We start from the raw sequence: 23,803 nt of genomic DNA, 5'->3' as shown, positions 1-23,803 counted from the left end.
GATTTTGTGTTTTAGAGTTTGAACCTTTGCCTTTTGAGGAGTCTGAACAAACTTACAGACAATCTTAAATGCAAATTCTGTATTTTCTGTACAGTTTTTACAATTTTGTTGAGCTTCTTGGTGTTCATGCAACCACCGTGATTCTGGCACCAGAGTGGCGATTGTGTGGGGTATTTTATAGATGGATAATTGGTTGGATAAATAACTTGTCCCTCTTTCAAAATTGATTTGTGGTAAAAATATAAATACAGGCGTATCTCAGACGTAGCCTTACACAATCACTCAATTTACAACGCAAAATAACCAGGCATTCCTTCAGATACACTACATTCATTTCAAATATGGATGTAGTGTATCTGAAGCAGCTTAAAATCTTGTGGAACCAATAAGAACTTTTGTCGTTTCCTCTATGCGGGAATCAACTACAAACTTGACTTCTTACAGCTTTTCAAAATGTCCAGTTTTAATAGAATCCTTGACTAGTAGTTGTTCCATAAGCAGATTCTCTCAGCTGCTCTAGTCTTATGCTGGTCCACTTGGCTGCTTCTCAGTGTCCTTCTCTCGCCGTTGAGCTGTCGATTGGTTGAACTCCTCCTTCAGATGTTAAAAGCTGGACGATGTTTGTCTCCTCCAGGTTACATGACCATGGGGCCGGTCCAAGCGGCTCAGTGGGCCCAGCAGCCGTTTCCCGGCCAGGCTCAGACTTTGGCCTTCCCCGTTCAGGGCCCCCTCCAGGTGGCTCAGGTCCTCCCCGGCGGTCAGCCCATCATCCTGAGCCAGGCCAACATTTTCCCCACCACTCAGCAGCAGTGGGCGGCCATGGCTGCGTATATGCCGGCCCAGACGGTGGGAGTCGGGGGCCACGGCATACCAGCTGCCATGCTCCAAGGACTGGTCCCCATTACCACCGTGTGCCCCCAAGCGTGTGACCTGTCGGCGCCTTCCTCGGCCATCACCAGCCCCCATCACATGGCCGATCCCGCCCTGCTCCAGAGGCAGCTCAGCCTGGGGAAGGAAGGACTGGGCGTGGACTTGGACGCGGGCGAGGGCCCGTCCACGTCGGGAGCGGGACCCGGCGTGGTGTCCGGAGGGGCGAGCAGGTGCGGAACCCCTGGCCTCATGAGTGCGCCTGACACGCTGGTCTGCAGTCAGCTGCTGCCGCCACAGGCAGCAGCCAATCAGGAGGAAGAAGGTAGCTGTAGCGACCTTGATCTGTCCAGGATGACTTTGAGCCCAGGAACGTCCACCTCACCATCAACCGAATCACGTAAGTGTTTCTGAGTGCGCTTTATTCAAGCAATTTCTATCAGTCGATCAATTATGTTTATTTGTGCAGCATATTTTAGCAACAAGGCAGTTCAAAGTGCTTTACATCATAAAAACATAAAATATAGAACATCATAAAGTCAGCAATTGAGAAACTAGTGACATGCATTAGATTTTATCAAGTGCCATCAGCCAAACCATCTATGCACCTCATGAATCTCTAAACAAGTTGATCTTCAGCCTTGTTTTAAAGGAATTCAGTGTTTCTGCTACTTTGCACTTTTCTGGAGGTTTGTATAGAAACTGAATGCTGTTTGGTTCTGGTACAATTTATCTGAATAGCTTGATTTTTTTGTACATGTTTGTATATCTTAAGGTACCTCAAGATATCTGTATTTAACATAAACTGAGCTGCCATGGTCATTGGTAAACCTGATGGTCCGGTAGGTTCGGTTTGATTTAACCTCTTATATATGGTCTTCTACAGTATCATAAGACAGTTGGCACAGCTAGCATTGCTGAAACAGAATGCCGATCATTAGCTTTATTGTAGTTTGCTTCCTACAGTAAAGCATTAATCAAACTACAGTGCAGGGCATTCTGGGTAAATATAACCAAAACAAACGCACGTGTCAAGCAGCAGCGTTAGAAATGGCTCGTGGTCTTTTACCAGAGACAAAGGAGAAATCCTACAACTGCTAAAATCTGACGCCACTCCATTTTGTTTACATTTTGTGGAGAAGGATGTTTCGATCAGCGTCTTCAGAGAGTTTTGTGTCGTTTCCTTCAGTGGTTCTTGGTTCAGTACCACCAGGGGCGAGGAGGGGGAACAGGTTTTGGATCATTTGACAGTGCAGTGTGAAAGTGAACTACAGCAGCTGAAAATGTAACAAATGCTGCAGTTTTAGTCCCGAATCAAATTGAGTCCATCATGTGTGAAAACATTCTAAAACAGCTACCTCCAGAGGGTTCCATCACAACGACCTAGCTATGATTGGAAAACGGTCAAGTTTTTTCAGTTTCCAGCCGGTTGGTCATCGGTTGGGCGAAGTGAGCTGAAAATAATCTCATTTCAGTCAGTCTCTAACAACCATTGCCTGAAAGGACTTTTGAGATAGTGATCTTTGTTTCCCTGGTAACCTTCACTCAAAGGAAATACCCAAACACCCTCTGCATAACAGTGCTTCTCTTCTCACATTCATTACTGCCTTTACAGATGTCTTGCTAGCCGCTTTGAACTGTCATCTTTACTTTTCCGCTGTCTCCAGTTTTGCGGGGAAACTGACGTAACAGCCTTCGCCTTCCACGTACCACTAATTGTTAGACGTTCGTGTTTGCTTCAGCTTTTTTGCAAAACAGTTAGCCCGTCTGCCTTCCTGCACCCCTTCTTGGATCTTGTTTTGTCCCTCTTGAAAGGAAGGGAGGCGGCTAACCGCCTGTCGGAACGAGCCTCATCTGAAAGCTAACGTCGTCGAAGGCAGACGTGCTTAAAGGTCATGATCCAGATTCCCATCTTGCATCTCATCGCATTCCCTCGACTTTCTGTTCGCAGCATCCACACCTGCCCCTCAGCAGAGCTCGTCTTCAGACTGCCCCCCCTCCCAGGGCAGTGACCCCCCGACGGATCACTCCCCAGTTGACCCGGAGGGACTCCCCAGCAACACCAGGGAGGAACAATCAGTAAGTGCTTGCCTCTCCCACTGGGATTCATGGATGCCACTTACCAACAGACTCTTATTGCAGAGTGGATGATGTATAAAGTCTTGTGTGATTATCACCGGACTGAAGTTATTTACGTCTAGCAAAAAAAAGTCAAATCAATTACACACAAAAGGTCAAACATCAATTAAGTGTGTTGATTACTTGGCGTAATGAGGTAAAATCTTTTAGAATGATTACACTCCCCAACATTTTGGTGGGAAATCAGCGTGAAGAAGAGCTGATCTGTCTCCGACCCAGGGTTGGGCGAGCTCGGACTCTCCGGTGCCGAGCGAAGCCGGCGAGCCGACGGATCAGACGGGTCCGCGGAAAGACAGCTAGAGTGACGCAGGCGGTGGGAAGGCGGTGAGCGTTTCATCAGCCCGTTCTTCCTCTCATTTCCCACAGTTATTAATCAGCCGTCTTCACCGCATGACATTTGTGTCTCCGCTCCCCATCTCTTTTTCCTCTCAATGCCAAGCAATTTCCCTCGCCTCATCCTTTTCCCCCCATAAACCCATCTTTCTGTCCTCTATTGGCTTCATATTTCCATCTGTCAGCTTGCCTCCCAGTTTTTACTGTGAAGGGAAGCTTTGCTGCCAACCGCAGCCTTCATGTAAATCAGTCTGAACCTGGGAAGGCACCACAGTGACATCTGGTGGTGAGATTTAGAACTACATTAAGAGGTTGTTTTTTTTTTCTTCCATTTAGGGATGTGGAAGCTTTCTGTCCTGAAACTGGAGCTTCTGGGAAAAACAAGACAGACAAGTGACTGTGATTACACAGGCTAGCTGTTTTTTTTTTTTTGTTTGTTTTTTTAAAATAACATTTAAAGGATATTTCTGGCTGTCAGAGGCACTGCTTTATTTTTTCTCGAGAGGCCACACACTGTATTGCTCTCCTCAGCATGTCCAATCAAATAACTCTTCAACCAGGAAGTGACCTTTGATATCGGACTCCTTAAATGGGAGGTGTGCACATCCTTCTGTTTTGAACTGAAAGAGTTTTTTTTTTTAAATGACGTTGATGATGCAAAATACTTTTTTTTTTTTTCTTGACAAACGTCAAAGAGGAGCAGCATCTCTCCGTGCGTTGGCCGCAGGACGCAGCAAGTTTCCCGTCATCTCGCTCCGCCGTTTCACCAGTTTGCATGAACAGACACGGCTGGTGAGAGTTCAAAGAACTCTGCCGAGGACCTGAGAAACAAAATCAAAAACTCCGATTCTTCGTCTTTTATAAGCTGTGATTTCCCAGCCGGTGACGCCGGAGTCGATGCAGACGTCTACGTGACGGTATAGAAGTGAAAAATTGCCAAACGTTTATTTTGTAAATAAGAATCTTTCCCCCAGGCCCCTCCCAAAACCCGAGCCTCCGTGCCATAAGATAGCACTCTGCCTCTCCGATGCCAACTACGTGTGTTTGTCTGAAGCAACGCTCCACCAGCATCTCCAGTCTCACCATCTGGAAATTTATTTAATTTTTTTGTTTCTTTCTTGGAGCCATGTTTTTTTTAATTATTTCTAATTTCTAAAGATGTATTGTTGTTGTTTTTTTTTAAGCTTTCGGGGAGGGAAGGGAATGAACTGTGAATATGTGTTGCCTGTTCAGGCAGAATAAAGTCTGATGATTCTCTGATTACAAACTCGATAAAAAGAGCGATGTGGGCGGAGCCAGAGGTGTTACCTTTTTACCGACGTCTAGTGGCAGATTTTCTTAGCTTTTTAGATATACGTCATTTTCAACCAAGGTCGCGTTGTTTACAATTTGCCTCTGTCTGTCTGGTTTCTTGAAGAAATAGAGGGGGAAAAACTTAGTAATACATTTGGATGAAAGATGTTTTCCTATCACTGGCAAATTGTTTTACCCTTAAGTCACATTAGAACCTATATACATTTTAAAGTTTTTTTTTTATTTTTTAGTTAGACCAACACAGAGTAGACCATAATTGTTCCACTTTTTTTTCCAGCAAAAAATATAAAAATCAGGTTTTCAGCGTGTATTTACCAGCTTTTAACTAGTTCTTCTCTGCAGAGATTAAATCTGATTGAATGGTGATTGAAAGTCTTAAAAGGTCTGTTACTCAAGGAGATTGAGGCTACTGGTAACAAGCTACTAAAACATCCTTGCTAGCTTCCTAACTAGCTAGCATAGCTAAAGCTTCCCCTGGTCCACTGCTACTAGCACTGATCTAAGAGCAGCAATCTCTAAAGTCTGAGGGTTAGTGGATTTTAGACATGATGGACAAGCACCAGTTTTACCTAATGAAGTGTTTTACTTCAACAAAGTTGTTACTATGGAGAGAAGATAAGTAGAAGAGAATAGAGCCACAGACGCAGCTCTGCTGACAAATAGGAAAGAGAGTAAAACAAATGGTAATTAATGTCTTCAACTAACGTAAGAATGTGTCAAAATCTCACAAGATGCACCAGGTCTTACATTTTATTGTTAATGCTCTTTAAAAAAGGTTTTAAAATTTGAGTTGGTGAAAGCAGCAGAAGCTCTGATCTTTTATCACTTGAAATAAGACAAAGTGAGCTTACAAGTAACTTTTCGGAGCTCCTCTTAAATCAGTACTTCTATAATATTGATCAAAACGTACTACTTCCATTGGCTGTTTTTCACTTATTGGAAGTCGTTTTTCCCATAAGTGAAGAAAATATGCCAGTGGAACTGTACTTTTTTTTTTTTTTAGATCAATATTCAAGAATTATTGACCTAAAATAAGCTCGTATATCTTCCTTCTGTGGTAGGTTTGTTTCATTTTAAAATATTTGAACTAGAAACTAGACAAAAAACTCTTGGTAAGATTTTGTGTTTTTTTTTTTATTCAAACTTCAGATGTATAAAGTTCACATCAAACACTTCTGTGGTTTAAAAAAAAAAACATTCGCTTTACAATTGTGGACTACCTTGTGTTGGTCTATCAGATATAATCGTTATGAAATAAATCCTAGTTTGTGGTTGGAATGTGGCAAATATTTGAGTGGGTATGCATACACTGTGGATGGTTTAGGAAACAAAAAGCTAAAGCTCAACGACGACAGGACACGCGTCTCCTCTGGGTTTGGTTTTCGTTGTCCAGTCACTGCTCCCGTCAGGCCGTCGCGTTGTCGTAACGAAGCACTCGCCGTACATCGTCTCCTCGTGAACAGTCCAATCTGCAGATCACCAACACTTCCTGCTAGACGATGCCAGTCATGAATGGTTAACCCACAAACGAGACAAAGTGTCCCAGAATATTTTGTAAAGTTTATTTATGGAATTAAGAACTGTGCTGAAAAAAAGGGATTTTTGTACGTCTATGACTCCGCCCCTTAACCCCTCCATATGCTGTATCCATGACCCTGTTCTGTCACAAATAAATGACCACGTGATTCCCAAGGTTACTGCTGCTTTTCTGTCTTACTGTGGGAGGCGACGGCGGTGGAAACAGCCAACAGGGGCTGCTCTGCATCAACAAATGACCTCTTAATGTGGCTTCTTGTATACATCTAATGTTATCTCTCTTTTTTTTCTTTTTTTTTATGAATATTTGCTTTTAAGCTTTATTAATGACAATTTTCCAATAAGTTAGGTAAAAAAATATCTGATTGGATGAAGAAAATGATCAGTTCCTTTCCAGGGGGCGCTCTATGCTACATAATGGAAGATGAGTGGAAGATATTTCTATATGTTTCTCAGGATTTATGGTTTATTCAGAATCAAGATAAAGACTGGTAGATATTTTAATTTAGAAAATAAAGGATTATTTATGGTTCCTTACTAAAACAAGCATCCACATTTTTCTTTTGGATCAAAACTAGAATGACACACTAAAATGAAACCAAAAAAACTAAATAATGACACTAAACCTAATCACCGAGTACTGATAGAGGGGAAGTTTTTAATAAAATACTCGTGGGCTTCTTAGAAGTCTAAAGGAAAGATTTTATCAGTCTGACTTTAGGCTGGAAGGAAAAACGTTTGTCTCTCAGGCTCATGTTGGAGTCCGTGAACTTCCAGCAGCAGACCAGCGCTTAGGTAGGATAAATTAATTATACCTCTCCTGGTCCGAAGTCTGGCTGCTTCTCCACCAGATCTCATCAGAGTCGGCTCCGACTCTCTGCCTCCCCACTTGGGTGATGAATGAATCTTGAGACGAGCTGCTGTCAGAATATATCAATCCGATTTCTTTGACTTTAGTTTATTGTTATTCTCTTGGCCTGCGCTTAATTTTGACTTCATGATTTTGTCCCACGTGACAAAAGGTTTGGACTCTGCCGTTGTAAATTGTCATTTCTTCAAACTTAGTTTTAATAATAATAATAAAAATAGCAGTCAAAGTCTTATTACTACCATATTGTGCCACCCTCCTTGGAAAAAACAAACTGTGGCAAATTCCTGCGATTGCGCCACTCTGTAAAGCCCACAGTGTGGTGAAGCTGAACAAAGGTTAAAGGTGGCAGCGCCGCAACTCGACTGCAAACGAGATGGTGCCACCGTCCCGGACTTGATTACGCAGCGCTCATTTTTCGCCACCATCGTATCGTCAGAAACACATTTCCTGCGCGTGTCAGAAGCAGATATTACATGTCACGCGTAATGAAATTTATGCAAATGCCAAAGATTTCTCAGGCTCGTCCGCTGACCTTACCAGCGAATCCAAAGGCGTTTTAATCAGACTGTGTCGAACCTGTGGGAAACCCACGCAGGCACACACACCTCGCAGTGCAGCCCTGTGGGATTGTGCATCCAGCTTGGTGGCTGAGTCTAATGGTGGCAGTGGGTTCATCTTGAGGCCAGTATTGATCAGCGTGTGTTTACACAGCGAGCTGAGCAGAGCTTTCCCCTCAGTCACAGCGGCTCATAACACACAATCATGTCTTCTGTGATGATGCAGCCGAGCAGATTCAGTTCCCACAGCTGCCTGCTCGCTCTGACGCTCAGCTTGGTGCTGCTAAGGTAGGAGACTTATTATTTCTGCTCAACTATAGCTTTCCCTGACGCTTTGCTGTAATGTTCAGATTTGTTTGTCATCTAAGGACAAATCATTTTAAAGGGGCAGTGTCATGTAAGATTGACTTTTGTGGGCTTTATATTGTGTTTTAATGTTGTTCCCTCATCAAAAAACATACCTGGAGTTTTGCCTTGATTCTTTCGTGAATATTTGAGAAATCCTTTAATCTCCATGGCAACCACTCAACTGTGTAAAAAGCTTGGTGGGACCGAGCGCCACCTTTATGATAAAGCTTCTTCTCAGAGCGGGAGTTTTCAAGCTTCTGCCTCACAGAGCGCAACTCCCCCCACCTCCTCCCTCCCACACACACACACACACACACACACACTCAGCTCCTTCAGACTAGCCGGCAGCAATTAGCAAACGCCTGGTGGAGCTGTTCATCTGCTGAGCTCATTATGGGAGCTACTTCTAATTGCAACGCTGGTAAAATGTTGTTAAAGGGTTAATAGAGGAGCCATGTTCTGATGACTTCCTGAAGGCGGAGTTTCCGAAAGAGCAGGAGCTTCTTAAAGAGACAGTGACCCAATTTCAAGGTGTTAAATTACAAAGTGGCATTTCTTTGACTATATAAAAGTCATGTTTTATATATTCAGCTGAAGTTAACATAGTTACTTGACTGTGCAGTAAAATGGCCCCATGTGCCTGTGAAATGCATAACGCTGCCCTTTTAGATAAACACATTTGCTTTCAGGCTGCATTTTTGTTAGTTCTGATTTCTCGTCCCATGAACACGTCACAGTCAGTTTCCTCGAACAGCAGCAAGTGATGAGAACTCCAGTGTTCGTGAAGCCCGTTCAGTGGGCAACCGGGTGCTAGTTCAGCCGGTGGACTGTGTTTTATCGGAGTGGAGCCGTTGGTCCCGCTGTGACACCTGCACAAAGAAGAAAGTAAGTATGATGACGAGGAGGCAAATACACAGTTCATAATTGTGCTTGACCAAATGTTGGACAGTAAATAATCAGATCTGAGAGAAGTTTCGTCACCCTGCTCTCTTCAAATTGAAAAAAAATTGGTGTTTGTGTCGCAAATACTCAACCATTTCACCCCAACTGTCCTACAAAATCTTTTGTTGCACAAACCTAAAGTATATAAATTTTGTGTGACTTTGTTAATGTGAGAGTAGGCTGATCTACGGTGACCTGTGGAAACGTTTTGCTTTTAATCTTAAAAAATTATAACTGCACAAACAAAAAATGTTGCTGCACAAACATAGTGCACCATATGTTACTTGATTTTTGTAAAGGTGGGGTGTCTGGTTGACCTTTGAATGGTAGCGGCACAAATTACAATTTTTGCTGCACATATTATCAGACATTTCAAACCACTAGCAAAACAGGATTTTTGTTTCCTTTGTTGTGTGAAAAATATTTAAATAAATAATTTTATTATTTGCAGTTTAAAAATGCACAAAGTCCTAGATGAAGTTATTGACGTAAAGGTTTCCTGAAGCTGGAACGCCACAAAGGAAATTTGGGAGTTTCTCATCCGTTTCAACCCTGATCCCAAAATCCAATATGGCTGCCAGGCATTTCAGACCTCTGATGATCTGGGAAATGGACAGGTTGAAATAGTCATGAGAATATTTTTTAGCATTGATGTCAATGATGAGAGTTTGTCAGCTGTTGCCTGAAGTAAAAGTCGACTGAAATGTAAATCATTTTAGAACGTTAGCTAGCTTATTAATGAGCTGCATCTCAGGCATGAGAAAAAGCTGATTTTGTTTCTGCGCTGTTTATTTTTCTTTTTTTTTTTTTTTAGCAAACTACAACCAGTTAATGTTCAGCATGAAAACTGCCATTTTTTTCCTCCAACAACTAGCAAAAGTGTAGTAAATATATGTTCAGGTAAGTCCAGATAGTAAAAGCTGAACTGATTCCGCTGAGAGCAGCTAATTAGTTTTCATTAAAACATGCCGTCCACATGGAGTCAGATTAGAGACTGGTAACTCTGTGGCAGAGAAACGGTCAACAGACAATTTTTCGGGGCTTTCACCATTTAAATATTTAAGAGCCAGTCAAGCGGCGGGCTGCGTTTGATCAGAGTGGAGCTCTGTGTGGACTGTAAAGAGCTCCGCCGCTGACAAAGGTCAGAGCTGATCCACTCCAGTCCTCCATCTCACCCACTTTACAAGAGAGGGGATTAATAAAGCTGACATGACAAAGTGAGAACAGCCCACGAATGTGATTTCACGCATTACGGCTCTCAGGAGGAGCTCCGCAGCCACGGGATGTTGGAGGATGTTGGCAAGCCTCTGTCTCGGTTTGTGCTGACAGTCGGCGTGTTTGTCTCCCTCCAACTACAACCAGTACCGCTATGCTAAACTGGAGCGGCCATCTCAGTTTGGAGGAGAGCCATGCTACCTTCATGGCGCCCAGGAGGAACGCTGCGAGGTTCCAGCCCGCTACACCTGCGATAACGTACCTCTGTGTGAGGGATTCCTCTGCACACAAACAGGTACGCTATACGTCCGTCTCCATTTCTGGTTCACTCTAGTACCACCATCTAAAATCCAGTGGAGTTAAATGCTTTTAGAGTTAAGCAATTTTTTACAATAATTTTTTATTAAATTATTTCTAATTAAATGGACTCTTGGGCGTGCTGTGGTGGCGTAGGGGATAGCGCGACCCACATTTGGAGGCCTTGAGTCCTTGACGCTGCCGTCGCGGGTTCGATTCCCGGACCCGGCGACATTTGCCGCATGTCTTCCCCCTTTCCTGTCAGCCTACTGTCATATAAGGGACACTAGAGCCCACAAAAGACACCCTGGAGGGGAAAAAAAAATTAAAAATTAGATGGACTCTACCTGTATTCTGTAAAGGAGCTACAGTAAAACTATTTTTTTAAATTATTCATGGAAGGGGCTGAATAAAAACATACTTTTTGTGTTATTTTTCTTCCAGTTCTCAGTTATTATGTACTTTGATTTGGTTTGGTAAAACACCCTTAAAATATATTAAAATTTATGTGTAGAACATGACAAAATTAAACTTTTACAAGAAAGTTTAACAACGTCTAACAATTTCTTCTGGTAGGCTAATTTGATATTTCCATTTGCTAGCATGGTATGGTCACTCTTTCTTCATGTTTTACATTGATAACATATGAAACACTTTTTTCATTATTATCGGAGATTCAGTTGGCCTAATTTTAACCTTTGACAGGAACCCAAAGTGAAATCTTAGTTTCATCATGGCCTATTGAAGGCAACGCTAGCTGTGCTAACCCGAAAGCTCAAGTTATAGACATCTAACTACTTGAAGAACTCTTAAGTCAATAACCTAATCTTTAATACAGATGTCAAACATTTTCAAAGGAGAGAGTTTAACTAAATTAGAATTTATTCAGAAAAATTTATTTTGCGGAAGCTTAATGTTTTCATAGTTAGCAGAAACGCTGCACCGCTAAGCAGAAAATTAGCGTGTTAGCAAATTACTGAAAGTATGCCTTGTGCTGACTGACTTTAAAACTGGACCAGCACTTCTAAAGATTCACCGCAGTTTAATTTGTCATGAAAGTTGTCAACCATGTACACTAAAAGAAGAATGTAAAATATGAGCCAAAAGCAGTGAAACTGTTGGAGAGTGTCTCCTTTCCTTCCCTCAGGTCGCTGTGTCCACAGAACCCTGCAGTGTAACGGAGAGGACGACTGTGGGGACATGTCCGACGAGGTCGGCTGCACGAAGACGTCCAAGCCCTGCAGGGTGGAGGCAGAAGAGTACTGGGGAATAGAAAATCTGGCCAAAGGGTGAGTCACTTGAAGAGTCGATTACCAAAACATGCTGGGTTTCTTTTTCCTTCTGCTGCTGTTGTCAAACTTTGCTCTCTGTATCAACAATAATACTTTTTCTTTCAGAATAAACGTCCTGAACAGCCACCTGGAAGGCGTGGTGCTGGATAACAGATACTATGGAGGCGGCTGCCTGCCTCACTACATCCAGGATGTCCCGTTCAGGAAGCCTTTCAACCTGCAGCAGTACACGTTGCAGGTCAAAACGGCAGACTTCGGTCCAAGTCGTGTCAAAAATGGAACATGAGACACATAAATGTGTTTTATCTAATGGGAGTGCAAAGATCAGCAAATTTGTCCCTCCTGTTTTACTTAAATTTTTTACATTTCCTTAAAATGGAAAATGTTGTTGGGTACAACACAGTTTTTGGGGTTTTTTTTTGTCTTTTAATAACCACGTTTTTTTTTTTGCTTTCCTTGCTTTTCTTTTAATCCTAATGGAAAACGAGACCGCAAAGATAAAGTGGGCAAAATACGACATATTTTTGAAGAAAGAGTCACTCTCTAGTCCATTGTAGGGGTCATGAGAGTAGATCAAATGTTTTTTGGGGGTTTTTCTTTTAAAGAAAACTCAACGCTCACCTCTAGAGTGATTTACACACATTTTCCAAACTACAGGAATAATTATTCCTCAATATCATTTGAACTGCTTAAAATCACGGCAACATCTGTCTGTCATCCCATAATATTCTTCTGCCTACAGACGAGAGGCTCGTACGATTTCACCCTGCAGTCATTCGAGTCGTACTCTGACTACATGGAACACACTTTCAGGGAACGGATGACCAAAACCTCTTTCTCCATTGGCTTCGGCGTTCCGGGCGTTTTCAACTTTGGGTTCAATTTTGACTCCTCCAAATACAGCAAGTCTATCAGCAAGATTCGACGTGCCTCCGGAGCTGTACGTTTGCCCCTCTGCCAGATCTGAACAACCAGCTAACCTGCAGCGTTGTGTTCTGAGAAACGTCACATTCCCTCACAGCGTTGGCGACTTTCGCCGTTGCTCTCTGATCTCTAGACGAACAGCTTCATTCGAGCCAAAGCGGAGCTGGAGCTGGCCCAGTACATCCTGAAGGCCGACGGCTTGGTGCTTCACCCGGAGTTCCTGCAGCGCCTTCGCTCTCTGCCGCAGGCGTACGTTTATGGAGAGTACAGACAGATCTACAAGGACTACGGCACCCACTACATCACCGAGGCCGCCCTCGGAGGAGACTTCGAGCACACGACCATCCTGAACAAAGAGAAGCTGGAGAAGTCAGGTCCGGAGTGGTTGTGGCGCCACAATTCAAAATGCGTGGCCTGGCAAAATGGTTTAGGTCTGATTTCCAAGCAGTTAGGAAGTAATCACACTTTGGTTTGTCATCCCAGATTATAATTTGGACCAGTACAAGTCTTGCCTGCAGGTAGGCTTCAACGTTGGGGCGGTCATTAAAGGAGTTCCTGTATCTGTGGGCGCTGGAGGTGGATCCTGTGATGGACTTCTGAATGAAATGGGAGGTGGGAATACGTCTCTAATCGAATTTCTTACACCTTACACACGAGTTGTACCCTACAAATCGTTTCTCTGCTCGCATTCAGAGGACACGAAGAACGGGGAGATGGTGGAGGACTTTGTTGCCGTCGTACGGGGCGGAAGCAGTGAATCCATCACTGCTTTGTTGTCTCAGAAGCTTCCCAGCGAACAGCTGATGAAGCTCTGGGGTGAAGGCGTCCGTTACAACCCGGACTTCATCCGCATGACAGTGAGCTCAAACTGCACACATAAAAGATTTATGTTGACTTATTTTTCATGCGTGTTGCTCTCCTCCGACATCGACCAGGTCAATAGATGTTTCGGTGCGTTTCGCTCCTCCATTAGCTGAGGTGCTAATTAAGCTGAGAGCAGTGAATCAGATCAGACAGCTTGATGCTCGGCCAGCGTTGGCACGGTTACAAAGAGTTACAGTACAATAGAACTAATCAATGGCAATTTAGGGAGCAAACACCTAAACACTCCCAGCAAGTCAGTTTGCCAGAGAGAAATCGACTGATTTTTTATTTTTTTTTGCTGTTGGAGACAACTTTCTGCTGGCTGTGTGGAAAAATGTCTCATTTTCACATAATTTGAGCAGTAGAACAAGAAGCGTGTGATGTGATTGAACATCGCTGTGTGTATGGTCAGACCAAGCCGCTGTACGAGCTGGTGACTTCCAGAGACTTCGTCCAGGCCGACAGTCTGAAGAGGAACTTGAAGAGAGCTCTGTCCGAGTACCTGGCTGAGGCCAGCGCCTGTCGCTGTGCTCCCTGTCACAACAACGGAGTGGCTGTTCTAAAAGGTATTAGACTTTGGATTGTTTCATTTCTCGTTTTAACACAAACCTTCACTTGAGGAAGCTGTTTTCTTCAAGTGAAATTGTTGCTTTTTCAGTCTTTCTAAGCACTTGTGGTTCACTCTTCATATAATATGGCTCTGTTCTTTGGATGACCCAATTCTGACCAGATTTTAACCAGACTTTAACCATCAGACACATGAACTCATACTTCACTCCTGAACACTGTGGCCTAAAGAGTTTTCTCAGTGACTGCAAGGGGCTGATGTCCTGCTGGTAAACAAGGTCATCAGCATGTGAGAAAACTGGTAGTCAATTACCACTTAATCAAGTTCTGTACCGACGTTGACTGAAAGACCACAGAGTAATGGGGGGGGGAAATCTGATTGTCATCTTGTGGTGGGATGCAAAGACTAAGATATTTCAATAGACATTAATCAAGAAGTTAAAACACAAAAAAGTCCAATTCAATCAAGAAACTTCAGTCAAGGGTTGGAGACACGCCTCGATTGAAGAACTTGACTGTGTGGTTTGTAAGACCAGAATCCCAGGAGGTGGAGGCTTCTCTCAAGATGGCCAGCAGTCATCCAGAGGAGGTCACAGTTCGCACGTCTGTAAAGGATTTCAGATTGTCAGAACCTACATTGACGGTGCACCTTCTGCCAACCACAACCATAAATGTTAAAACTTATGTTTCTCAGCAATTAGAACTCGTTTAACGTGACATCTGAATTTAAATTCAGTGGCAGCGAAGGTAATGACGTCTGCTTGCTCGACAGGCACAAGATGCGAGTGCGTGTGTCCTACTGGCTACACCGGACGGAGCTGCGAAATCACTTTCAGGCAAAAAGGTCGACGAAGCCGAACGCTAGAAGTGTTTTTCCGATGCGCCGCACATTTCATTACATGACAAAAGGCGTGATTGTTTTATTGTAGCGTTGGGCATCGATGGTGGCTGGAGCTGTTGGGGAGCGTGGTCATCCTGCAGCGGGGGTCAGATCACCCGGAGTCGACAGTGTAGCAACCCGGCACCAAGCAGCGGCGGCCTCCCGTGCAGAGGGCTGCAGCAGGAGTCCACCGACTGCTTTTAAAGTCACAGGTGTTACAAGAAGAGAAAGTGAATAAAGTATCTACCAAACACGTTTTTTACCTGGTGTTTTATTCGAATGATTCGTCTGTGAGAAAGTATTTAATGGAGGATATTAAAAACCATGAGAGCGATATCTTCTGTTTTCCTTTCATTGCGGTACTTAATTAGGCCTGCCTTAGGCACTGACCTAGATTAAGCTGCTGTTACCCAGATTTATCCTTAATACAAGCAAAACACAACTTTCTTGCTGTTGCACACGATAAAACTGACATTCTTGAAATGAATAGAGGCTCAAAGATACGCAGTCTCCAAAGCTCTTTTATTTTTTTTATAACACAATGACGACGACTCGTTATCGCCGTCCGTTTCTATGTGGAGGGGGCGGAGGGGGATGTTCCTTTTAGCATCGACGATTCTGATTGGCTGAGCCCAGGCAGGGTGCCCCGCCCCTTTCAGGTGCAGGATTGTTGCAGACTCTTGTCCTGCTTTTCGTCCCTGACGAGCAGGAAGACCAGGAGCCCCAGCAGGACCACGAGCCGTCTGTGGTGGCATCTGTCAGACAAAAAGGAAATGGTTTCATTTTGCTCTACTTAAACAACTGTAGTATATTTTATAATATCAGCAAGACGAATTGTTGTTAATAAGCAAAGAATGCTCTGCAAAGTCTGTGCACCTCTTTGGCCAAGACTGAAAGATGTCAAACACAAACAGGAGGAATCGTGCTCATAAAGTTTGGAAGAAACAAAAATCCTGGGAGTTTGATGAGGTTTCTGTTTAAAACTCAGAAATGACCAAAGGAAATATTTGCTGCACCTAATTTGAATTATTCAGAATCATTCAAAAGTCTTCAGCTGCCCCAAATGTGTTGTTTATCAAAACGTTGCAATTTTTGTTCTTCCTGATTCAAATGAAATAGGGGCCTCGTTTGTGAAAAAAGTGTTTTGTTTTTTTTTCACTATTAAAAGGCTAATATGAGGGGGTGAGGGGAAAGTCTAACAAATAAATGTAAGTTAATGATTTAAACAAAAGGAATGATTCTGGAAACGGTCCTGTTCCAAAATGGGCCAAATAAAATCTTTTGTGCCCATCGCTGGACTGAAAGTGTATAAAAAGCAACCAAAGTTTAAAGAAAACTTAAAAAGTAATTTAAAATATATTCAGAGCAAACATTTCCTCAAGATCACTTAAAGCAATCAAAGCCAGGGATGACTCAGTTCTTCTGCAGAGAGACAAAGTAAACAGGAAATTATTTCTAATCATGTCAGAAAATTAGATTTTTTTTTCTTTGAGAAACGATTTCAGCAGAACTGTAGGAAACTCTGTGGATAAAAGAAAAGATCTCTGAAGTTCTCCGGTAATTTGTTCATTTGGGATGAAAGTAGGGTCATTACAACCATGAGCAATGTTTGTCATGGTAACAGGTCAGTGTACCGCCTACAACAGCAAAGCTAAAAGTTGAGTTCTGTTTTTAGCAAAACAGGAAGGTAAAAGTCTCAAGGAGTAACATGACTTTTAATAAGTCACCAGTAAAACCGAGACACTTTGTAATTAACTGCAGTCTAGATCAGCAAGTAGGAATGCTGGGAAAAACTGAGTAGGATGAAAGTACTGGAAGTCTAGATATCTACCAGAAATATTCCTATGTTATTCTTCTGACTAAAGATTATAATCCAAATTCCCGTGAAACCCATTCAGTGTGTTTATGTTCTGTCACCCAGAACGGGCTTCATTCCAACGACGACATCAAGAACCAACTCCCGGATCTTGCTTGGTGTCCCTCAGGAACACATGATGGGCCCCTTTGCTGTTTCCTTTGCATCCCAAAGCAATATGAGGCATAACTGCTCGTAAAGGCCGGCTTTGAAGAAATGATTTCAGATACAAGTAGCAAAAAGCACAACATCTTGCTCTCAATGTTGTTGTTTTTTTGTTGTTTGTTTTGTTTTGTTTTAAGAACTGTCAGCTACAAAATTTTAAACGTCAGGTAAGTTTGGTCCCAAATTCTGCCTCTAAAAAAAAATCCTTTTTATTGAAAACCTCGAGTGTTTTTGTAACTGGGGTGTTTCCATTAAGCAAATGTATTTTTGTAATTCCAATTTTAGCAATTTTATGATCAATAAAAACGCAGCTACTGTCTTCAACTGCGTTTTTATTGACCATAGAAACGTTTTACAAAATACTGCAAAACTGCAAAGATCCATGCGTTGTTTGTTTGTTGTTGGGGTTTTTTTGTTCTTGTTTGCTTTTTTTGCATCACCAATCATGTGTTAGCCACTAGTTGCTACTACGGACAGAAGAGACGGCGGATGGTGGCGCTGCATGTTTTTAATTGACTTCTTGCGTGAACAAATGTATTCACGTGCGATTTTAATTGCTTTTCTCATTTAACGCAATAGTGAATTTTTTTTTCACGATTCACAATTTTTTTCACAAAAGTTTTGTGATTGGAACAAGACATCTGTAAAAAACAAAAACAAAAAAAACAAAACAAAAAAAAACTGAGCACATTTTACCCAAAGCGTGAACCTTTTTTTTTTTTTTTTTTAAGTGAATTCAATTAGTGGAAACTTTGTTTGCTATAAATAGGAAAACACTTTCAAGAAATATAAATTAATTAAACCCTCAAACCGATCATAAAGAATACCTACTGTTCAGTCTGCAAGTTCAACATTTAATAGTTGAAAATGTTTGTAAGTTTTGGTTTCACATCGCAGACTCACCTCTCCTGAGAGTCTCCTCGCAAGCCACGCCCCGGAAGCCCGATTTACACACGCAGCTACAGGAGGTGCCTGAGAGGACAGGAATCCCATTGTGCCTGCAGGGGGCGCACCGACAAGTGTCAAACTCCCGCAGATACTCCTCTGTGGCCGTCTCCAGGTTTTCTATTCTGGCTCCTGCGTGGTCAGCTGCCGTGCTGAGGCGCACAGCCTCAAAGATCGGCAAAATCTACAGTCAGGAATAGAAATCGGAGGGAAATTTTTGGCGGGGAACGTAACGTCACCGTCTTCTGAACGTGTTGTTACCTCAAAATCAGTCAGAGCCGGGCTGTATTTGAGAGAAGCCCCCCACTTTCTGTATGTTTCCTGGTCCCTGATGAGCAGCACTCCTGAGCCGGTCTCTGTGATTCCCCCTTTTACCAATTTGACGATGTCCTCAACCACACTGGACTCAGAGGAGCTCGCTGCACAGAACAAGGCACGGTGATTTAAGGCCGTGACAAACAAGTCTGGTAAGATTTTAATTTGGTAAGATTCAAAATCTAACCAAATTTTGAATCTTACCAAGATTTAAAACTTTGACTTGTGTTACCAAAAATACTTGGTAACAAAAAATGTTACCAAGTATTTTTGGGCTGGTTTCTGGTGCAAATATCTTAGTACATTTGAATTAGACAAAACAAACTGGAAAGTAAATTTTCAGCAAGACAAGAAGACATAGGAACTTGTTTTAAGTCAATTCTCCTTTAGTATTGCTATAGACGTACTAGTTCCATTGGCAGGTTATTTCAATAAATGGAATACTTGGTTTTGTGATTTTGCTTTTTTGCAGGAGTTAAATGTGAAAAGTGAATTAATAGTTAAAGATAGGTGTTAATGATACTTGAACTGAAGATAGAAAAAGGCACACCCACCTGAAATACAATTTCTCACCTTTAAATTCTTTCTTGTTGTTTTCACAAAGACTTCCTTTAACCTTAACGCCTACATCTGCGCTGTTTTTGATTGGATAACTTATGCCGAGAGAGGCACCGAAGCACGACTGAAATCTTTCTGCGTCTATATCTGGAAGAGTTAGGAAAGAAGATGAAACGTTTTACTTGAAGTACTTAATTTTTATAAGAGGTCCTAATTTAAACCAATCAAAGCTTGATTACTTGACTTGGCCATAGCCGTTTTATTTAGGACGGCGACGTATTCCAGAGATCCCCCCATGGTTCCCTCTGTGACGTAGTGGGTACCGAAGGTGTTCAGGAAGCGGGAGTAAACGCCAAAGTCGTACTGTTCGGGAAGCTCCATGAGGGCGACGTAGAAATCTTCGTGGAGCATCAGCTGGTTGCTTCGCATTTTGAAGTGGGCGGTTTGCACTTTGGACCAAACCCTAAGGAAGCCAAAGTCCTGGACACAAAGCAGAAAAGCCTGACCTCAAACGCTTCATGAGGCGTAAAAGTGGTATATTGTTTTCTGAACCAAACAAAGCGAGTACCGGACAGTAAAAGCAGTTTGCAGATTTTATTTTATTTTTTTGTGTGTGTACTCCAAATTATTCACAGATTTTTCTCTAAAATATTCAAAAGAAAACGTAGCGTGGTATGTTGAAATATCCTCGTACAACGAGACTGTAGATGTTAGCTTATACAGCAGTGCTAATTTGTTTTCCACTGTGCATATTAAGGCACATTAGGTGTTTGTGTTATTAAAATAGGGAGTTTTAGAGTGAGTACCAAGTATTTTAGCTATTTGCTGTGGCTTGTAGTCCCTAATCCTCTTTATTCATGAGCTAGAAACTACTACTTCCTTCTAATAGTTGGGATCCACTCTAATTTTCCTTCCTGCCACATTAACGACCAAGTAGATGCAGCAGATTATGTAGTTGTGATGTGACAAAATGTGGAAAAATCCAAGGGGTGGTAAATACTTTCGGAAAGCGGTGTATCCTCTACAAACTGTACTTACTTTGTTTCAGCTAATCATGGTTTACACCAGTTAAGCAAAGTTAAATTATTTGGGTGCTTAAAAATTGCTGGCTGTGCAGGTTTAAAAAGCAAGAGGTAATTTTCTAATTCTCGTACTTCTTTTCTTCCGTTTCATTTAAGGGACATAAACGCAACACAATATTTGGTGAATTTTTTTTTTTTAAATCATGCTGATCAAAGCAGTCAGCATAGTCTTTTCATTGATTGTTTTTTAGAACATACCTGGCTTCGATATTTTGTGATGTTGTTGAGAAACTCGGATTCTTTATTTCCATGCAGTCCAACGTTCACATAAGAGATCCCAACAGAGACACCGAACTTGAAGGACGACATGGACTGCCTCGCTTTCAGCAGACTTTGCATATCTTCAAAATATTCATCGGAGCCCTTCGAGGTGGCTTCAGCCTATAACGAGTTTGCCTTTAGTTAAATCCATGGTTTGTCTGGAAATCACCAATCTCTACACAAAGAGCCACCGTACCTACCACAAAACTGTAGGTATGGTAATTGTAAGGCTTTCGGTAGTTCTTTTCGTCTTCATTGTACTGTAGGCTTTCACAGAATGCATCATACATTAGTTTACTCCATTCCCCATTGTAGACATATTCACACTTTCCTCCAAAGTACTTGGGATCCAGCACTTGATCCATAAAGTCTCCAGTTAGGAGGTTGTAGCTTTAAAAAAGAAAGCAGAAGTATTTTGTTTTCAAACAAGGCAAGTTCAAATCTATGAAAAGCATCCAGGACTTACCCCTGCGTGCTACGTTCAGCACCAGGAATAGGGATCAAGGTTGAACACTTGTCCTCTCTCTGGTTGATGCGATCGCATTCGTCTTCGTCAGAGAAATCGTCGCAGTCCGGTTCCCCGTTACAGCGAAGGGATTGGCTTATGCAGCGTCCTGGAAAGATGAACAAAAGTTAAGAAACGCACAAATCTCCCTTGACTTTAAAAAAGCAAGTCACCCTAAAAGACCTTTAGGCGGGACTTGCCTGTTTCTTTGCAGGTGAAACTCTCCCCGCAGTAATCCTTGACCATGCACTCGGTGGTCGCTGTTGGACACGCCAGCCGGTCCCACAACTCCCCAACACAGTCTGTCCCACCAAACTGTGCAGGTTTCTCCAAGTGTCGAAAACGTAACTAAGACGAAGTAAAGAAGCTTGTTAAGGTAAATTTTGACAATTGCCTATTTCTTATTCCTTTTAGATTTCCTAACCATAATTCCTCCTTTAGCCTCTCTCCTCTTCAGCTCTCCACACAGGTTTTTTATTGGGTTTAAACTCTATGATTAAATGATCAAAACAAGAGTAAGTGAGATTTTGTGTCATCCAAACTATTTAGCTATCTTTACAGGGTCACACCTAAAGACCGCTTAGCAGGGGTGGGCACTCCTGGTCCTCGAGGGTCAGTGTCCTGCAACTCTTAGAGTCTCCCTGGTCCAACACTCTTGAATCCAACAGCTGAATCACCTCCTCAGTGCAGTCAGGTTCTCCAGAGTCCTGCTAATGACCTCATTATTTGACTCAGGTGGGTTGAATTAGAGATACATTTAAAAGTTGCAGAAGACCGGCCCTCCAGGACCAGGATTGCCCACCCCTGGAGTAGAGAGACCAATTGACCCAACTGTTATGTCTTTGGTCTGTCGGAGGAAGTCAGAATAGAGTGCATGCATACACAGGGAAAATAACCAAACTCCATGGAATATAAATCCAGGTGGCTAGTCGAACCCATAACCTTCTTTCTGCAAGGCAACAGTGCTGCCAACTGTGCAGCCCTTATCCAAACTATTTCCATGTCAATTTAGCCATAATATTTTGGACCCTGATCCTGCTGAAAGACCAGTTTTTTATTCTTTGTCCGGCTTCCCAGAGACTTTGGAAGAGAGTCAGCCCCACAGCATCACAGCTCCTCCACCATATTCATTTCACACCAACTTAGGGTTCCTGTTGCTACTTTGTCTCATCTGAACAAAGCACACAGCTCTAATTTAGCAAACTCACATCCTGCACAATCAGTTGGGATGTGGATGGTAACTAACAGCTGCTGCAGAGGCTTGGTGACCCCAAGATGCTGCAGTTCTCCAACTGTGAAGTTTAGAGGGTTATCTTCCCGCTCACTGTGCATGGCGGCAAAAATATCAGGCTTCATTTAGCGGTAGTGGTCAGGGGCTCAAAAAATGGGCCTCTGTGTTATATCCTACTGTACCCCAAAGAAACAGAAGGTCATGGGTTGATAATTAGAACATTTAACAAAGTTAAATGATCAACCAAAGAAATAATGCTTTGGTTACATTGATTTCAGGGAAATTATTACAATATCAGTGACTTAAAACAATATGTTTTTTATAAATAATGTATTCTCCCACAAAAGAAATGACCTGAAAATGAAGGTGAGAGGCTGTAAAAGATTATATTAAACAGCCTTGTTAAATCTGCACCGGCAGATCTGAACTCATCTGTATTATAAACTTGGTAAAAACCACTCAAAATGAGCCTTTTTTCATGAGCAGTTATATTTAATACAGAACCCAGCTACCTTTAGTGGTGAGAGTTAAAAGGTGCACAGTTGACCCAGTCCTACCTTGAGTGACCCCTCTAGTACCAATCTTGATGATCTGATGATCTGATCAGATCATCTAGATTGATGTTTTTTGAGAAAGCAAATGGAGGTTTTAGTTTTTGTGTTTGACAGGGAAAAACGTCTTCACCGTTTTATCTGTGCAGGAGTCGCACCGTGTCCAAGACGACCACCTCCCCACTCTACAGTCGATGGGCGCTGGACTGTTTGCAGCTCTGGCCCTCCTAAGCGCCATAACATAAAACATTTTTTTATCACATAAACCTGGTCTGAGAAGTTGTCCATGGCTTCCTGATGGCGTTCCCAGTTGGGTTAATAAGCAGGTACAGAGCACATAAAGCCACAAGCACATGATTAAAGGTCCCCATTTTGAAAATGATCAGGGAAGCTTCAACATATCACATCACAAAGTGCATGTTGTGGTCCGTCGCTGTCTGCACCAACAAAGAGTGAATGATTGATCGAGAGTAAACAGAAGCTCTTACAAAAATGGGGAAAGTATTTTTTTAATGACCTATGACCCCTGTTCTGGTCACTGCAAAAGATACATCACGAAGGCTCTGTCCTCGAACAAAGAGCAAGCACCTATTTATGTCTCTTCTCATTTAGCTTCTTCAGTTTAGTTTTCCTCTGCTAACGAGCTCGTTGACGTGCACATTACTGACACACTAAAGAATCAAACACCGTGGATAAGAAGACTGCTAACTCATGTTATGGTTGTAGATCAAGTTCGATTTTATAGATTGAAATTTGAGGAGCACTTAGTATTAGCCAATTTTCAAATGTAAACTATAATAGCTTCCTCTCAATTTGTGGCAGGGACTTTTACAATGTTTCTGTAGAGACGGCGACCGTGTTTTCTTCTGTGATATTATTCCAGACTGTTCGTCAACATGAAGACTTACTTTGATCAAATCAGATTTATTTCCTGTAAAACAGAGCATGCATTTGTTGAAATGAATGCTCAATTGTCAATACTGTCTGACACCAGACAGGTTTCTATGGAAGTTTAGTACAACTTTAGTGCAATGAATTGTAGGTGATTTATTTTTAAAGTAATGCTTCAATAATATTTAAATACAATGGGCAGAAGATCAAAGATACATTTTTTCTCCATATTTAGTTCTCTGTCTAAATTTAGAATTTGTTTAATTTAATTAAAGTATTATCATTTGCACAATATGTTACGTTTTCTTTGCCCTGTTTATAGAGGTAATGTTTTATGACGTGTCCTTAGTTTTGTTTTGTTTTTAGAGTAAATTTTTTTTACGTTTTCTATTCACTTATGTTGTCTGGAAACTTGATTTAAAAACAAACAAACAAACAAAACAACTAAGAAACAGATGCTTTTGGTTACCGTTTTTGCTAGGCGCCAAAAAACAAAAG

At 42.1% G+C, this 23,803-nt stretch overlaps 2 protein-coding genes across 3 annotated transcripts in view; one reads left to right on the top strand and one right to left on the bottom strand.

The window, feature by feature from the left end:
• The window catches only part of LOC122841341, a 34,498-nt gene extending 19,299 nt beyond the window's left edge, over positions 1-15,199 (top strand). The window contains exons 11-26 of the mRNA XM_044134594.1: positions 635-1,267; positions 2,819-2,946; positions 3,226-3,286; positions 4,219-4,256; positions 7,814-7,905; positions 8,703-8,850; positions 10,270-10,417; positions 11,567-11,708; positions 11,817-11,949; positions 12,454-12,651; positions 12,769-13,009; positions 13,119-13,247; positions 13,329-13,492; positions 13,912-14,065; positions 14,839-14,910; positions 14,996-15,199. Of these exons, the coding sequence (XP_043990529.1) occupies positions 635-1,267; positions 2,819-2,946; positions 3,226-3,286; positions 4,219-4,256; positions 7,814-7,905; positions 8,703-8,850; positions 10,270-10,417; positions 11,567-11,708; positions 11,817-11,949; positions 12,454-12,651; positions 12,769-13,009; positions 13,119-13,247; positions 13,329-13,492; positions 13,912-14,065; positions 14,839-14,910; positions 14,996-15,150 (2,636 nt within the window). The 3' untranslated portion in view covers positions 15,151-15,199. The remainder of the gene's footprint in view (positions 1-634; positions 1,268-2,818; positions 2,947-3,225; positions 3,287-4,218; positions 4,257-7,813; positions 7,906-8,702; positions 8,851-10,269; positions 10,418-11,566; positions 11,709-11,816; positions 11,950-12,453; positions 12,652-12,768; positions 13,010-13,118; positions 13,248-13,328; positions 13,493-13,911; positions 14,066-14,838; positions 14,911-14,995) is intronic.
• Positions 15,200-15,447: 248 nt separating this feature from the next.
• Positions 15,448-23,010, bottom strand: c8a (complement component 8, alpha polypeptide). Of its 2 annotated transcripts, none has more exons than XM_044134775.1 (11): positions 22,682-23,010; positions 22,548-22,641; positions 20,833-20,980; positions 20,594-20,741; positions 20,328-20,517; positions 20,065-20,247; positions 19,024-19,264; positions 18,800-18,931; positions 18,173-18,330; positions 17,870-18,095; positions 15,448-15,701 (listed from the first exon to the last, which is right to left on the bottom strand). In XM_044134775.1, the coding sequence occupies exons 1-11, from the start codon at positions 22,783-22,785 to the stop codon at positions 15,550-15,552; spliced, it is 1,776 nt and encodes a 591-aa protein (XP_043990710.1). In that variant the 5' UTR covers positions 22,786-23,010; the 3' UTR covers positions 15,448-15,549. The 2 variants fall into 2 exon arrangements, with proteins under 2 accessions (XP_043990710.1, XP_043990711.1); XM_044134776.1 differs by lacking the exons at positions 22,548-22,641; positions 22,682-23,010 and adding exons at positions 21,057-21,122; positions 21,202-21,318.
• Positions 23,011-23,803: the final 793 nt, after the last annotated feature.

Source organism: Gambusia affinis, linkage group LG12 (assembly GCF_019740435.1).
Source record: "Gambusia affinis linkage group LG12, SWU_Gaff_1.0, whole genome shotgun sequence".
NCBI lineage: Eukaryota > Metazoa > Chordata > Actinopteri > Cyprinodontiformes > Poeciliidae > Gambusia > Gambusia affinis.
Note: the sequence above shows the minus strand (reverse complement) of the source record. Positions and strands in the feature narration are given on the sequence as shown.